Source organism: Dasypus novemcinctus, chromosome 3, assembly GCF_030445035.2.
Source record: "Dasypus novemcinctus isolate mDasNov1 chromosome 3, mDasNov1.1.hap2, whole genome shotgun sequence".
Classification (NCBI taxonomy): domain Eukaryota; kingdom Metazoa; phylum Chordata; class Mammalia; order Cingulata; family Dasypodidae; genus Dasypus; species Dasypus novemcinctus.
Genome location: NC_080675.1, coordinates 65,779,275 through 65,797,776, shown reverse-complemented (window position 1 = coordinate 65,797,776; position 18,502 = coordinate 65,779,275). Strand labels below are relative to the sequence as shown.

Below are 18,502 nucleotides of genomic sequence, written 5' to 3'. Positions count from 1 at the left end.
CCCTAGGGAGACAGACAGCCTTTCACCTGACCTTGTGGAGAGAGGCAAAGCCTAGAGAGCCTCATAGTCTACAGCTGACTTTGTGGAAAAAACAGAGGAAGTCTGAACCCTCACAGACATCGGCAGCCATCTTGCTCCAAAGCATAGAAATAGACTTTGGTGAAGGAAGTAATTTATGCTTTTATGGCCTGGTAACTATAAGCTCCTACTCCAAATAAATACCCTTAATAAAAGTCAACAGATTTCTGGTATTTTGCATCAGCCCCTCTTTGGCTAATACAATGCCTTTTCACTTGCAGTATATTATAAAATATTTAAAGTTTAGTTTCTGAAATTATTGAAACCTGCTTGACTGACCTAGCTCTTCTCTAACTAAAAAACTGACATTGAGATAATTTTTCCAGGCAGATTTATCTTTGTATATGGCCATTTCTACCCAAGAACCACTATTATGAAGATTATTCTAGACTGATCTGGCCATTGTATATGAACATTTTTATTGAAATGGTAACCATTCCACCCTCCCCCATTTGGAATCCATATGAAAAACCTTGTAACTGACTCCCCTTCTGTAGCCCTTATCCCCAGATGCCTTGATCTGCCATGATTGTTTTGTGATTGAAATAACCTCGTGACTCACCCCTATTTTATACCCATTCCCCATCCTGGTCAGCCCATTAATATTTATTAAGGAAGGAACTTGAGTCAGTCCGACTCCAATTATTCATTAGCATAAACTGCTAAACCTGAATGTTATAAAACTATCAGGATTACTGTAGTTCTGGGAGGCAGATTTTGGGGCTTTAGGCCACTGGCCTCCTTTGCTGTGCACAAGCAAATAATCTCTTTCTCTTTTTGAAACCCCTGTGTTTTAGGATTTGTTTAATAAAATTCACGGGGCAGAAGAACCCATGTTTTGCTTTGTATCATTATACCAAATATGACTATGGTCCCATGAATTTGAATGCAATTGAACCTAAGAAGACTTTATAATGGACTCTCCAATAGAGGGGCTTACAAGTAGATTAAAAGTTATTAATATGATATGATATAATATGACCCAAAATAATACAATATATGCAAATATATATAGTCAATATTAAATATTAAAATATGGTATTGAACCAAACAATATGCCAATCCATAAAGAATAAAATTGCTAACAAAAACATATAAGCCAAAATTCCATATGAATGTTTGCAGGTGGATTAAACACTCTAATAAATGTTTGTCTTCTGACAGAGGGAGAGGAAATGGCATCTTCCTCTCAAAACACTGGTCTTTGGATTCTCACTTTCTGATCGGCATTGATCAAGTATCTCTTTGACATTCAACTTTTTGCATGTTACCTGACTTTTGAAGTATTTGTGCATTTTTTTCCTAACCGGGGGCCCAAGACTTTTCCTTAGTTTAAACCTCCCTCTGCACTAAGCATATTGTTTATGCTTAAATTAATTGACAAAGTCAGAGGCATGTTCAGGTTACATATTATTATTCACATTTGTGTGTGATTTATTTTAATGGTTTATATTATTTTCTTTTCATGCCGTGGAAGAAAAGCAGTGTTTAGGAAATAGCTAAATTCTGTATTTGAGGAGAATAGGTATATTTTCAGAAGGAAGAGAAATCCTTTTTTTAACTCAGGAAGTTTATAAAAAACAGACTTTTTTATAGTTACACATGGATATTCATACATGTGTTCACTTTTGCTTCTGTGAGAAGATAATGTGCTTCCATAAATTTGATTCACCAGTAAAATTTTACCTAAAAATATGGACTATGTCAAAATAACCCGCAATACAGTTTACTAACTGTAAAGGAACACTAAATAGTAGTCATATGGTCTTAGGGCAGTCACATAATTCCTCAGAGCCTTTAGTTTCTAAGATAGACCTCAAGAATTGTAACACTTTCTTAAATCTACATCATAGTATGATTTTGAGAAGGAAACAGGGCATATGATTTTATGAAATTTGAAAATATATGAGTCCAATGTTTTTTTAAAATTTTTTTTAATTTTTAATTTTTATTTATCTCCTTCCATTGCATCTTGCTTGCTGTCTGCTCTCTGTGTCCATTTGCTGTGCGTTCTTCTGTGTCTGCTTGTCTCTCTTTGTTGCATCATCTTGCTGCGCTAGCTCTCTGCGGGCCTCAGGCGGTGAGTTTTCCGCAGGCGTGGGCCAGCTTGCCTTCACAGGGAGGCCCTGGGACATGAACTCAGGGCCTCCCCTATGGCAGACAGGAGCCCAATCAATTGAGCCACAGCCACTTCCCAGTCCAATGTATTTTTAAATGTTCTAATGCTTAGTTTAAATTGCCTATTTGGTCACCATATAGAATATATTCTTTTAAACAAAACAGGCATTTGCATAAGAAAATTTACAATAATAAAAAGGTCATAAATGTTAAAATAAGAAAAATAGGGATTTAATTCTAGATACGTTTCTTATGTGCTATGTGATCTGGAGCAAATTATCCTCTTCTGCAAATTTATGAAGAATGAGAGTACTTAATTAATTAAACAGAAATTTCCTCTTCTGTAAAATTAGAGATAGTGAGAGTGCTTAATAAATAAGGTTACTATAAGGACCAAGGTAAATAATAATGTTAAATGCTCCACATTCTAGCTAAACATCTGGAGCTTAAAAAATAATAATAAACGTTAATATTTTATATTTCATTATTATCATTCTCCAGAAGAACAAAGTGGACTAAAAGAAAGAAGTAAAGGAAGATTTTGAAAAAGGGGGGAGGGAAGGAAAAGGCATCAGAAGAGAGGCAGATTTAGTTTTGATTATAAAGTTTATCTTAGTTATGCTGCCTTTTAAATTCAATTAAAAATTAATTTAATTTAATCCCATCTATGAAGGTTTTCAATGAAAAAAATAGCCTCTACTGATTAGGGAAATGTTATATGATCCTCTTACATACATTTCTGCACAAGTAGGACAGGCATAAGTACATAATTGACAAATTCAGTAAACACAAGTTTTGGCTGGTTACGTTTTCAATAGCTTTAATCTTTCTGTTAAAACTGGCCCCTATTCCACTCTTTGTATAGATGATGAAAATAAAACTTTTAATAGAAAAGCTTTTTCTAAACATTAAACTAGCAGCAGAGATGGAACCTGGAAAAAAATTATTCACTTATTTTCTTTAATGATCCATATACTTGACAGACCTTTTTCCATGTTATATGTGCCCAATTGCTCATCAAGGCATTGTGTCTCTGCTCTGCAGTCAAGAGAGAGAGAGAGAATTTCCTTTCTGTTTTCTTTGACAATTTCTTTAAATGAGTATCTGCTGTGCTACATTCTCTGGAAGAGCAAGGAGGGAAACAGAGAGCAAGGAGAACTCCCAGGATTGCAAGAGTAGTTCAACGAAAGGAAATTCGTTATAGAGGCTTTCTGGAAAATAACATTTCCAGTTAGGGAATTCAGTTTTCAGAAATTGAGGAATAGTATGAAAGTAACATTTTTAAACAAATCTGTTTTCAAGATAGTCTCATTAAATCCACTGAGAATTAAGTAAGATATAAGAGTATTGACTTGAAATAATGACACTTGAGTTTATTTTGTACAAATTTTAAATTGGGCACCATCTTGTAAATATATTTTTCTTTTTTTCATTTTTTAGAAAGAAATGATGTTAACTTCCATGAGGGAGAGAAAGATTGGATGGGTGAAAAATATTATACATGTTAATATTTTCAAAATAATATCAATGCCTCAGGGTTCAGTCGATTAATGTTTCTAATAACTATTGCAAACAACAAAATAACTAAGATGGCTATTTAATTTTAAAAAAGGGAACCTGTGTACTAAATGCTGAGTTCTATTTAATAATCACTAATTTGAAATATAGAAGTTGAATGCTGAGATATTAAGCATTTTTAAAATTCTTTATTAACATTCTAGCCAAGTATATAAAAAAGTCTCCAAGTGAGAAGATAAAATTAAGAATTTCTTACCAAGCAAAACTTTAGTTTTAATCTTTTACTTAGTACAGTCAGCTTGAAAATGGATCAATAATCCATGTTTCATGTGCTGAGGTACTAGAAAAAGGGAACTATATTGGCCTTTAAAGAAATTATAGTAGGAATGGACCAAAAGTCTTTAGAAAGAAACAATAGAAGTGGGCATATGAGAAATGATTTTGCTGGCAAGAAAACAGACATTTTCACTTCTAATATACTAAAGCTTATACATTAAAACGATAACCATAATGACAATGACAATAATTTCTCTTGTGTGCTGTATGGTGAGCAATGTTCTAGTTGCTTTTCAAAATTATTTTAATCTTTAAATAGTAATTATTAAAATGGGAAACATTCATCTCTTTTTAGAAACAGAAAATTAAAGCTCAGGGAAATTAAGATATTTGGCAAAGGTCATATATAGAGTAATAAGTAATTAAACTAGGATTCCATGGGCCAAAGAAAATCCTCCAAATCAGAGTTTTTTAACAAGGGGTGAGCTTGAATTGAAATTCAAAAAAAAATATTATTCTTAGGGGGACGTGTTAGTGCAGGTGTGAAATATTTATTAAATCATATACAGTACAGTGTGGACTTAGTAAAGGGTCTGTGGTTTTCACCTGACTGGCAAAGGGGTCCATGGAACAAAACATTTAAGAACCCCTGTTACAAATGAATACCCTCTTCAAAGTTATAATCCTCACAAGCTGTAGGATTATTATCACATAAAATATCCTTGAACTTCCAGTGAATCTTTCTGATGTAGTCTGAATAATTTCAAAAGTAAATCTTCAACAACAAACCAGGGAGCTGAGGTGGCTCAGGTGATTGAGCGCCTCTCTTCCACATGGGAGATCCTGGGTTCGGTTCCCAGTGCCTCCTAAAAAGAAGACAAGCAGACACAGAGAGCACTCAGCTAATAGACAGAGAGAGTGGACAATGGCCACAAACAACAAGGGGGAAGGGACAAAAAAATAAAATACATCTTAAAAAAAAAAGTAAGTCTTCAACTTTTCAAGATGAATTTATGTTAAGGAAGTAAATCAAAGGCCATTGGAATCAAGTCAGTTTGGTGAAAAAAAAGTGAGTCCAATTAGATCAAAATGGTTTGGTATGAAACTATACAATCATTATAAGCATTTCTTGGTGTTGTTCACATGAACTCTATAGTCAATATAAGAGAGTATGAAGGAAGGTAAAGGTGAAATAATAAGTAAAGATTTGGAAAGAAGTGTATCATTTAACATGTATGTTGAAAATAAAGTTTAACTTTGAAGTTCTAAATTGCCTTATGCAGCCTAAATGCCAGTGTATAAAGGACTATCAAAGGGCCCTTCCCAGTTACCAAGTGGCTTTCTAAAGGAGGTGAGACTTAGCCAGTATTTCACCAGTATGGTGAAAATGATTTGAGGCATTGGTAGAAACAGTAAAAGGAAATAAGAGTAACCAAGGCAAAGAGGCAAATTATAATTACCACTTGTAATTTTCTAGGTTGCTATGACAAATACCACACAATGGGCTCTGGCTTAAACAATGGGAATTTATTGGCTCATGGTTTTAAAACCAGGAACAGTCTAAGTCTGAGGTGTCAGAAAGGCAATGATCCCTCTCCAGACTAATATTTTAGTGGTAGCTGGCAATTCTTGGGGTGCCTTGACTTGTATCTCTGCCTTGGGTCACATAGTGACGTCCTCTCCTTTCTCTTCTGGGTTCTGTCGACTTTTGGTTCCCAGCTCCTCTTTGTAGCTTTCTCTGACTCTGACTTCCTTCAGAATCTTCATTTTATAAAGCCTCACATAATCCAGATTAAGTCTCTACTTCAGTTGACCACGTATTAACTAAAAATGACATCTTCAAGAGGTTCTATTTATAATGGGTACACACCAACGGTGACATGGATTAAGATTAAGAATACGTCTAAATTGGGATACAAAATTCAATCTACCTCACCGTATTTATAAGGCTGAGAAGAAATAGGCTAGATTGATTTGGAGGATGGAAATATGCCTGGATAAGCAAGACCTTGCAGGCTACAGAGTTTAGATCTGATAACTGTTGAGTTTGATAGAAGCATAAAACCATTTCATTATTTTGCTAAATAAAATAAATAAAGACTTGTTCATTCATTTATAAATTCTTTCAGGTAGACTTTAACATCTTTCTCTGTGAATATGGCAAACATCTCCCTTGTTGCCTCTTTTATCAACAGTTACCTTATCTCTGATATTAGCATTAGTACAAACCCAAATCACATTGATATTTTCAGGGCAATTTTGTTTTTTATAAACTTTAAAAGTAGTACTCAGTATATTATATCAACCACCTGTATTTAACATTTTTGTTTTTGAAGCACAGCCTGAAAAAATAGACCAAGTTGTTACTCAGATGAGAACAAAGATCATCACACCACGAAACACAGAATTGAAATTAGTTGCATGGAGGGGTAGGGGAGGGGATAAAACAAGGCTATTCTGGAACTGAATCCATTGAAGCTCATGCATTTGTCCATGTGCCAATTTGATAAGACCATACTATGGAAAATTACTGTCATTTATCAGTGTGAGCATATCCATTAGTGCACACTCCAATCTGTCTTTAATAATCTTTTTCTTTATAAGACCTGCAAAGTTCTGGTTTGGTTGAATGTTCATTTTGATTGTATATAATTGAGATAGAGCCTTCACTACATTTCTTGGAAAAATTATAAGCAACTATCCCTGATAGTTTCACCACATTTGGTCTTACTTTGCAAATGGAAATGGGTGAGGAGCATAGGTTTAAAAATAGCCCTATTATTTTCTTTCATAATTTTTGTTCATTTGGAAAATAGGTATTATAAGGGGTACATGAAATCTCCTATGTAAACAGGTAAAACACAGTTACATCAGGCAATTTAACATCGTTCTTCAGTCTAGTTTTTAGTGTCTATTTTTATACTTCATAATGGAAATGTCTTATCTTTAGTTGCATGTGAAACAGTGAAACAAATTATACACACACACAGACACCCATATGATGGAGCCTTAAAACAAAAGTCACATTCAATGCAATGTATTATCCCTAACTGATTTTCAAGGAAATATCCTTCAAAATATACTGTTTTCTGAAAGAAAAAAAATCTTTTTTATCATTGGAAAATATATATCCAATGGCTTTCTTAATCAACACTCATATATACAAATATTAGATAACCCTTGATTGTTGTTTAAGGGTGCTGAATTATGTCAAATGCCGTTTCTACATCTATAGAGAAAGTCATGGTTTTTATTTTTCCTTCATTTTATTTATGTAGTGTATCCCATGGACTTTTTTTTAATTTTTAAATTTTTTGTCTTTATTTTTTTAATACTACATTAAAAAAAATGAGGTCCTCATATACCCCCCACCTCTCCTCACCCCACTCCTTCCCCCATAACAACAACCTCCTTCATCATCATGAGATATTCATTGCATTTGGTGAATACATCTCTGAGCACCACTGCACCTCATGGTCAATGGTCCACATCACAACCCACACTCTCCCACATTCCACCCAGTGGGCCATGGAAGGACATACAATGTCTGGTAACTGTCCCTGCAGCACCACCCAGGACAATTCCAAGTCCCAAAAACGCCCCCACATCTCATCTCTTCCTCCCACTCCCTACCCCCAGCAGCCACCATGGCCAATTTCTCCACACCAATGCCACATTTTCTTTGATTACTAATCACAATAGTTCATGAATAGAATATCAGTAAAGTCCACTCTAATCCATACTCTATTCCTCCATCCTGTGAACCTTGGAATGGTTGTGTCCACTCCACATCTATATCAAGAGGGGGCTTAGATTCCACATGGATGCTGGATGCAATCCTTCTGCTTTCAGTTGTAGGCACTCTTGGCTCCCTGGTGTGGTGGCTGACCTTCTTCACCTTCATGTTAGCTGAGTGGGGTAAGTCCAATTAACCAGAGTGCAGGAGTTGCAAGTCTGTTGAGGCTCAGGGCCCGGCTATCACATAGTCAGTCCAGAGATTCAGGTCCCCTGGGTATACATTAAACCCCAGCACCAACTACAGTTCCAGTAAAAGTAACAGGAGAGGCTTGTGAGAAAAGATCACATCTGAGTCCAGCTCCATCACACAGAAACACAAACTCCAAAGTAGGGCCAACTGACATGGCACTGAACTCCATCAGCCATGACCATAGAACCTGTGGGTCTCTGTAGCCCTTGGAAAAACCAATAGCATTGACTTTTGAATGTTGAACCACTCTTGCATTTCTGGGACGAATCCCACTTGGTCATCTTGTGTAATCTTTTTGGATTTTGTTTGCTAATATCTTGTTAGGGATTTTTAGATCTATATTCATAAGGGTAAACTGGTCTATAATATTCTTTGCTTGTGATGTCTTTACCAGAGTTTGGTATCAGAGTAATGCTGGCTTCAAAGAATGGATTAGGAAATATTCTTTCCTCTTAAATTCTTTGGAAGTGTTTGAGAAGGATTGGTATTAATTGTTCCTTATATATTTGGTAAAATTCACCAGTGAAGCCATCTGGTCCTGGACTTTTCCTTATTAGAATGTTTTTGATTATTAATTCAATCTTTGTACTTGTTATAGGTTTGTTGAGGCTTTCTATATCTTCTTGAGTCAGTTTGGGTTACTGATGTATTACTAGGAATTTTTCCATTTCTTCAAGGCTATCTAATTTATTAATGTTCAATTATTCAAAATATTCTCTTATAATAATTTTTGTTTCTGCGAGGTCATTAATGATTTCACCATTTTCCTTTATGATTTTAGTTACTTTGTCGTTTCTCATTTTTTCTCTGTCAATCTAAACTTTTGCCAATTTTATTGTTTTTTTAAAAAAAACAACTTTTTGTTTTGTTTATTCTCTGTTTTCTATTCTCTATTTCAATCTCTGATTTTCCCCAACATAATAAACTTTTAAAAAAGAAATCTAAATAAACTATTGTGTAAAGTTCATGACTTGGAAAACATGCCATAACCCTAATTTATATACCTGGTTACTTTCTGGTATTAAATTACATAAAACAAGTTCTCAGATACTCCTGAAACCTATAAAAGCCAGACGTGCAAAGCAATAAGTATCCAATATCCATATTCTCATTCCAATTATATCAGAGCTTACAGTTACTCAAAAAATTTACTAAGTATCTGCAATATAAAAGATATGCTCGGTAACTGGAAGGGAATACAGAAGTACATAGATTGCTAGCAGCAATGATGGGATTAATTGCTCATGATATAAACACATGCAAATAAATGTATACATGTGTACAAGTGTGTGTGAAATAACTTAATATTTTATATTCCAGATAAATACTTTTGTAAGTATCAAGGCTATTCAAGTTAAGCACAATTATAAAATTATTTTCATAATTAAAAAATGTCACAGCAGTTTCAATGTTTACCATTTAAAAATATTATAAGAATTTCTGTAGGAATAGGATTTAGGGAAGTATACAGACTGGGCCTACTTGTAGGGATTACATGCTCAGAAAATTGACTTTTGGTTTACTCAGGAATATTCTGTAATTGTTATCAGTTAATTGTACTGAAAAATGTGCAGATATATAACTAGATTCTTTAGAACAGTTGGGGATATAGGAAAGGGAGCATCCTGAAAGACATATACCATCCTTTCCTGAAACTGGGAATGCCAGGGAAGTTTGCCTCTGAAAGGAAATGCTGTTAGATTATATTCCTTGCCCTACGTCTTTGGTGTCTTTCAGTCCATTACATCTCTGTCACACTAGTGACAACTGTGCCAGTGTTTATCTTCAATAGTACAGGCTCAAATTTTAAAATCGCATGCTTAACAACTTCTGGGAGAAATATTAAGAAGAAGAAAAATAAATAAAAAGGAAATTCAGTTCACCAACAGAATCCTATGAAGACTGGAGATTTTGGTACATGAACTCTCATATCAAAATTCCCTAGCACCCCTGGATTTCACATCTTTACTTACATCAGCACTTCCCCAGAAGGGTATGAGCAAAGTGGAAACTAAATGCCCTGAAACCTTATCGTAACTCCTAAAGGAAAACAGAATCTTGTTCTTCTCAGTCTGAGGTCCTCCAAATTGCATCCAATTTCTGTGTGATGACTTGGGGTGTTCCTTGTTTTATAGAGTATTGAGATAGCTCTCTTTTTTTCTTTCTTTTTCTTTCTGAAACCTGCTTTCCCATGAACCTCCTACCCATGAGCATATTGTCATGATTGAAGGCTGGTGGAAACAAAGCAATACTCAACTGCTGAATGGAACTTGTCATCTAAAACTATATTAAGAAAAAAACAAAAAAGAAACAAAACAAGATAAAAAAAAAAAACAACAACACCTGGTAATCAATCAGAAATCAGACACGTTATCTAACATTTGTTTCCAAATACACATTTGCTTATTCATAGGGCAATGGCTTACCTGGAATCTGAGTTTCCACCTAAGGCCAACGAATGGTAAAACAGAGCCCAGACCCTTGCTCCCTCGCCTCCACCACTCATATATCTCATATACATGGGGGTATTTAATAAATGCATTTTGCTAAAGTCTCAAGTACAATAGTTCCATATTTTAATTATTCCTTCAAATTTAAATTTAGTTAAATTTGCCTAATTCCTTAAGTCTGATATAAAAACAGGCACATTTTAAACTAAACTATATTTAAAAATAAACACTGAGTTACAGAAAAAAAAAGATGAAAACAATATTGTTGTCTATTGAAGTTTCATCTAATTCATCCATTTTCTTGAAAATTCTACTACCAGTTATTTAACAAACAGTATATTAGTTAAAATTTACAGTGACACTATCAGAGCTTAAACAGATGGTATTTAATTTTCTTCTTCCCTTTCAGCCATGTCCACATCACCTGGCGGCCACGTTACCAGTGCATCCTTTAAGAACCCAAGGTCTGTGACATTATTAAACTTTTATTGACCCATAAGTTAATGAATTTATGTATTTTTAATACCAAAAGCAAATACAATTTTTGTGTACAATTGTGTATACAATCTTTTTTTCGAATTGTAAAAATGATTTCAATAAAATTTGTTAATTTATCCTATTCAATTGGCAGAGGTAGACGATTATCTTTTAAGAAAGTTAAGCAAAAATTCAACACCTATGATCTGCCTGAATTATCTCTATATTGACAGATAATTATGTAATCCACTCTTACAACTTCAGATACGCAAACATAGCATTTCAATGATTAGGTCTCCACAAATTAAGTAGAGGGATGCCTTGAAATAGGTTATAATTTGAGCAGAGAACATGCAATTGTCTGAAGAAACGTGAACTGTGAAAACAAAAGAGTATTATAACCCAAATTAGCAATTACTTCCAGTCTACACTCCACTTCACTACACATGGCCGATTTTTAACCATTAGGTTTGTTGATTCTTTTTGCATTAACTAGCCACATAAAACCATTATAATCATCACACACTCTCTAATACAACTCTTCTATTAGTATATGAACTCAACTAATAAGCAAATTTAGGGAAAATTATGGCTTAAATTGGGCACCAATAACAGATAAATCATCCTAATCTAATTAAAAAATCACCTTATTGGACAAGTAGTAGAACTGTATCGTTTTTCCCTGTGTCCCCAGATATAAACATGTAGAAAGGGAATTTACTTACATTGTACGATGAGCTGTACCAGGGCTTCCCTTGGTTTCACATTAAATCCATTATACTGGCTGGTCTGACATCTGTACATTCCTGACATTTCCCTAGATACATTCACAATCCTCAGTGTTCCATCGTAACTCTCCATTTGCATCGATCCATCAGGCATTGTGACTTCCTTATCCGCTCTAGACCAAAGGATGATGGGTTTAGGTTTTCCAGTTACTTGACATTGTAGTTCTATTGTGTCTCCTTCTCTGGTGACCAAAGGTGATTTTTCCTGTGGAACAGTCAGATTGGGTGGAACTTGAAATGGGAAAAAGAAAATTTTTCAAGGTTAGTATAAACTGGTAAAGCATATCCAAACACAGAAAATCATTAGGAAACAATTTCTGCTGATTGAAGAAATGTGATAGTTCAGACGAAAAAACTATAGACACCTTGAGAATAAATGGGGCATACCCTCATTTAAAATAATTCAGAATTATTTTGATAGAGCACTCCCAGATGGGGACAGCCAACTTCAGCACAATAAATAAGGCATTTTAAACAGGAAATTGAATGATCAACATAAGAAAAATCTACTCAATAGTTTCCCATTACAAGCCATTAACTGGTTTCTTAACATCTGCATTTCACAGAAGAGTGACCCTTCTTGCAAAGGGTGGAATTCAGCTTTGCAGTCCTCGGATTCCTAGGCTGTTCTGCTTTCTCAAGGATGCTATAAGAAAGGGATATGAAATAAATGTAGATTTAAAAGGAACAGTAAAAGCAAATAATAGAAAACGGAAAATCAGAAGTTTTGATTTTGATTTAAAAATGTTTGTCAAATTGCTAAAAAGTATAGCAACTCCCTAGCTGGAATGGAATGGAACAATTGATTATAGTGCCATCCTATTTGGCAATCTTCTCTTTTGAACTTGTAATTTTTGGACACTTAAATTTCCTATACTTGCACTATAAAATATTTTGAAGTAAATATCTTCTGATGATATTGCCACTATTTCTATAAAAAATACTTTTAAATGATTTTAAAAATGTATATTTTAATAAATTTAAGTATTAGACTGTTCTCAAGTAAAGATAATTTCTAATCTTACTGAGGACATTTGCGAAAAATTAGTAAATTAGATGCATTTACTAGAAATTACTTTACTGTGCTAGAATATATTCATGTTAAGATTTAATGAATAACATGAGCTAACATAAAGTATTACACAATACTTTTTCCTATAAACATTATTACACGTTCCATTTGAAAAATTTTATTTCTTATACAAATGTATATGAAATCAAATGGGTTTTTGCCATAGAACACCTCTCAAAAATTGTGGGCTAAATTACAATGTCAAAAATAAGAAAACCAGGAACATATGAATAATATTTTTCTTCTGATAAAAATCATATGCTTCCTTTGGAAGTAGCACTATATATGGATTAAAAGGCAACATTTTTATTCTCCTTTCTAGCATTACACTGTTCCAGTGTTCAGCTACAAAAACACACAAATAATTTTTAAAATTATTTTTCAACTAATACTGAAATGTTTTCCTCTTCTTATACAAAGAGAAAATAAATTCAAGTTTCAAGTAATATGAGAATTAATTATCTTGTTATTCAAATACCTTCATGTCTACCTGTTTCATTTAATTCTTTCTTTCTCATTTAAAATAATGCTAGTTACATAATACATGGCATGTTAGAGTTTAGAAAATATGAAACACCATTAACCAGCAACTCTTGAAATAGATATACATGTTCTGGGAATTAACATTAACAGAATATATGTTCTAAAATAACTGTATTTTTAAAATATTAATGATTAAATTGTTCCATCAAATTTGTTCTTGTAAGCATAATTTATTAAATTATGAAATATTTTGTGATGCAATTCTAAGCAGCAGTCTATAATAACAGGATTGGAATACAGTCACAATATTCATTCATTTCCATGAGAAAGGAGGCAGAATAACAGGAAAGACCTCAGTATTTAATTATGGTCCTCTTATTTGGCAGGTATGGTTAGAGATTTTACGTTTTCACTTAATTTTCTTGATAATCCGAAGGATCAAATATTAATATTACAATTTAAGAGATGAGAGCATTGAGAATAAGAGAGGTTAAATACTCTGGCCCAGATTATAGTACTGGTAAGAGTAGAAACAGAATTAACTTGAGGTTAGTTTAATCAGGTAGGCAACATAGAGACAGGACCCCAAAGCAGGCATCAGTAAACTATGATATGTGGAATGAAGAATTGTGAGTTAGCACTGGGATTTCCTCCTCATGGCTGCTCTGCTCCTAGGGACAATTTTCATGGCCCCCTTCTTGTACTCTCTGAAGGGCAATATAAAGAGATGAGTAATATGAAGGAGTATATGGGAGAATATATATATAGCAGAAAATCCACCATTTATGTAAAAAATGCTTGTATGATAAATCCAAATAAATACCCAGATTTGACATATCTATGTGAAATAAATAAAAAAGGAATTGTAAAGCAATCATCATCTTTCCAAGAAGCCACATTAACTTGGCCAAGCTTAACCATTCTGAGAATCAATTTCTTCATTTGTGAAATTAAGAATTTGCACTTAATGAGCCCCGAGGTTATTCATGTTCTGATTATAGGAACAAATAGTGAAAAGTGAATGTCAGGAATGGTGCCAAATGAAAATATTTATTTCCTTATTTAATAAGATGAATATTTACTGATCATTGTATTAGATCATTCTAATCAAAATGGATCTTTGGCAAGTTCAACTTTTAAAGTTTTTCATGATAAATAGTTCAAAATCTCCCTTTGTAAAATTGGTAATATGTTGTTATTAGGTAAACTTTTCCTTTTCCTTTACCCCTTCATAATCTAAATTAAAGAAATCCAAGCTCAGTTTTTAATATAGGTAAATTAAAAATAGATTTTGAGTTATTTAGCCAAGTTTTACTAAATAGCAAATCTTAATTAAAAGACAGTTTAATTTCTATCTCTTCTATGAGGTTTCTTAAATCTTGAATCAGAGTTAATCCTTTCTCTACAACTTCCTTGGTTAAGAGCAGCTTTTGCCTTCTTATAGCTTTGGTAGACTTCTCTTTCTGTGTTCACCACTTAATTTTCCAGTCCTTAGAAATCTATATTAAACTCTTTTTTCTCATGACTCTAAACTTTTCCTTTGAGAGATCATGTTCTCATCAATTTCTTTTTGCTTTATGTATTGATAATACTAGTTTCAAGTTTACCAAACAGCTCTTCCAGCCTATGTTTGCAGCCTATTTTTTATTCCAAAAGTCTTTCAAATCCCCAAACCTAAGCACCATTTATTTCTTCACTTTGTTAATAGTTAATTATGAACATATCCCATCTCCTAGTTAAAAACTGTAGCATTTTCTTTGGTTCATCATTTCTTACTATGCATCTCTTTCAATCAGCCACCAAATCCTCTTGTTTCTCTAACAAACATGTCTCTTGTATCTGCCTATTTCTTTTCATGACTATAGGCAGATTTCTTAGTGGAAGTCATAATTTTCTTTTCTTGGGACAGCTTACTAACTGGTCTCTCTCTTGCAGTATAATTCTTCCAGGCCTCCTGCTATCCTTTCATATATTTTATCATCACAAACACAATTCTGTTCATGTTACTATGAAAACTAAAAACCTCAATGAGAGTGCTTCTTATAATACTGCTCTAATTTTAAAACTTGAAAGCGGTGTAACAGATTTGTTAAATAAATCATGGTACAGACACACAACAAAATATGACACAGCCTTTTAAAATGATGGTGCAGTCTATCCGTATTTATTGATAATGATATTTATATTGTGAAGTAAGAAAAACATGTTAGTGCATAGTATGACTAGCTATAACTGATGTTACTAAGTGAAGAAAACATGTTACTGAACAGCATGAATAGTGGCATCCAATTTTTACAGGAAAAAGTTATATGCCAATAAATGTTAACAAGGAGCTTTTGAAGGGGAAGGATATTTCTACTTCATGTTTATATTGTCAGCATCCAAAATTCTTTGTGGCACATAATAGGAACTCAGTAAAAATTAAAATAACAAGGCAGTAGGGCAATGATTCAGGGAAGAGAAGAATACATATTGGGGGAAATATAGAAGAATAAAATGCCTAGTAGGAACTAGACCAAAACACCATGATTCCCTCTGAAAGCAGGAATATTGGTAAGTTTTATTCTCTTTGCAAAAAATTTCCTTCATTTTCTACCTTCATGCAACATTAAAAATACATACTAGCATATTAAACACACCAAGAGGACCAGAGAAACTTAAAATATTAATTCATTTTCCAAATTCAAATGATGATAACCCCCCAATATTTGGTAACAATAACTTGCAGTGGTATTCTGGACAATTTGCACTCTGGTAAATGCTCCTCTAGAGTTGCTCACACCTGTAATACTCATTTACTAACAGTTTCACCAAATAATGAACCTCATGCCCTTGAATAAGTAGTTCTTCCCTCTGCTGAGCATCTTGCCCATTTTGTCTTCTAGCACCCTCTGCCAGTCCCATTTGCTGATACTTGGTTCAAATGTTAGCACCTTTGTGATAACTTTGCCCACCCCCAGGCTGAGTTAGCTGCTCACTCTTGACCACATATTATGTTTTCTACCTGTACATGTTGTTTCACTCTTCCGTATCTCCATATCTAGTTCACTGACCAGACAGTCAACTCCTTGAGAGTACAGAATGTCTCTATCTCTAAAGCCTACTGCTCTATTTGGCACAGAGTAGGAAGTCATGATATAAGTGGGAAGACAAAAAATCTAGGATTATAATAGATAATATAAACAAAATAGATAACTCACATATTAGAATAAAAGTGATAAGTACTTAATAAATTATAGTCATTCTACAATTATTAGCTCATACAAGTGGCAGGATATTCTGCACAATATATTCACTAAGTTAACATAGATTTTAGATGCAGCACATCTTGAGATGAGGAGAAAGGGGTGTGACAGTTAAGAGAGTCAAGAAAGGGCTCTTTCAGTTTTCTTCTTTCATTTAAGTCAAATGGATACATAAGCTGTGAGTAAAACAAAGAAAAACAAAACAACAAAACAGAAATGGGGCAATTTGAAGACATCATTTAATTTTGTCATAATGGTTTTTACAATCTTTTGCTAAAAATAAATTGCTTTTTTCTTAAATTATCAAGTCTCACAATGAAAACTAATATTAAGCTGAAAAAGTTGAAATGTCTGCACCTTTTTAGATTCACATCCATTCATAACATACTTGCTAGAGAAAGTCTTAAAAACACAAAGATACATTCTCTGACATAAAGTCAATATACTGTTCTTACTTTGATTTTTCTTGTCTAAAGTGCTACTGTAGGAGATGCTATAATCAGAGCAATTTGAAAAACCTGATATGACACCAAAGTTTGACATTCCAAAAGCAAATATATAGACAAACAATTTGAACAAATAAGTTTTCTGTCAACTCTTCTATCTTATCAGAGGCTGTAAAATAAAACAAGTATAGAAAATGAAAATGTTTTCATTTCTTCGTTGGGAGGGAACCTTAGGAAGTTTAATCTTTAGTCTTTACTCAGACAATGATGGTTTTATTTTCCTTACTCAAAAGAATGCAAAGGAAAGTTAGTTCATCTCAAATATGTGGAAAAATATACTGTCTGAAATAAAGGCATTCAGTGTATACTTAATACGGTCTTAGTTCTAAGGTTGAAAATATATAAATATTTACATTTTGCTGTAATAGTAGATGTTGAATAAAAGACATATTTCTTTTAATTTGAAGATAATATAAAAATTAATTAGTAGAATTGTCTCTAGAAGGACAACTAGACTCATATTTTTGAGAATCTTAAAATAAGAACAACATACTTGAATTTGTGGGAGAAATAGTTTACAACAGATTTGTATGTTCTGGAGTGGAATACACTAATTATATTAAAGATACATCAATGTTACAAGTTCTTCCGTTACTACAATAATAAGTTTACTTTGGTCCACAGTTGCCTTCTCCCATAGTGGCTACTAGAGGTTCTGAGAGAGGAGGAGGGAAGAATAGGTGGAACATAGGGCTTTTTTAGGACATTGGGACTGTTCAATATGATATTACAATGACGGATACAGGCCATTGTACATTTTATTAAAACCTATAAAATTGTACAGTGCAAAATGTAAACCATAATGCAAACTATAGTTTAGTAGAAATGTTTCAATATGTGTTCATCAATTGTAACAAATGTACCACACTAATGTAAGATGATTTTAATAGGGGGAAATGCTAGAGGGGAAAGTGTGGGTTATATAGGAATCTCCTATATTTTTGATGTAACTTTTCTGTAATTTAAAACTTCTTTAAAAATATTTTTTTAAAAGAAAACATAAAATAATGAACAAGACTTTAAAGAAATTGTATGTTTATGAAAGTGACCCCTAATGGCAGAATTTAATACTGATGCTGACCAAATCTATACAAGCAAGAGCAAGAAAGACTGAGATAAATAGTGAATTTTTAGACATAACTAATCCAAACGAAACGTATCTATTGTATGTAATTCTTTTAACCTTGAAAAATAATAAGTGGATTATTTTTAAAACACTATAAATTTGATCTGAGTTTTAGCATTGTAATCTATATAATGAGCTTCTAAGGTAATCAACACCCTTATTTCAGACAATATATTTTTAAAAGAAAAATATTCTATCATACTTGAGTGCTCTGTGTCAGCATCAGCAATTCCCAATTTCATTTTTTCTAACACATTACAGATTAGCATCATATGCATGAGGTACACACATGGGTATATTCAGATATTGATTTTTTGAGAAATCACAAAATACTGTATTTTACATAGAAGCAAAGAGCTAAATAATTTGTCACAACA

At 33.2% G+C, this 18,502-nt stretch overlaps 1 protein-coding gene across 1 annotated transcript in view; it reads right to left on the bottom strand.

Annotated features, from left to right (window-relative positions):
- The window catches only part of MDGA2 (MAM domain containing glycosylphosphatidylinositol anchor 2), a 1,021,793-nt gene that overhangs the window by 239,692 nt on the left and 763,599 nt on the right, over nucleotides 1–18,502 (bottom strand). Inside the window, exon 8 of the mRNA XM_004454777.4 lies at nucleotides 11,631–11,924. Coding sequence (XP_004454834.2) covers nucleotides 11,631–11,924 — 294 coding nt within the window. The remainder of the gene's footprint in view (nucleotides 1–11,630; nucleotides 11,925–18,502) is intronic.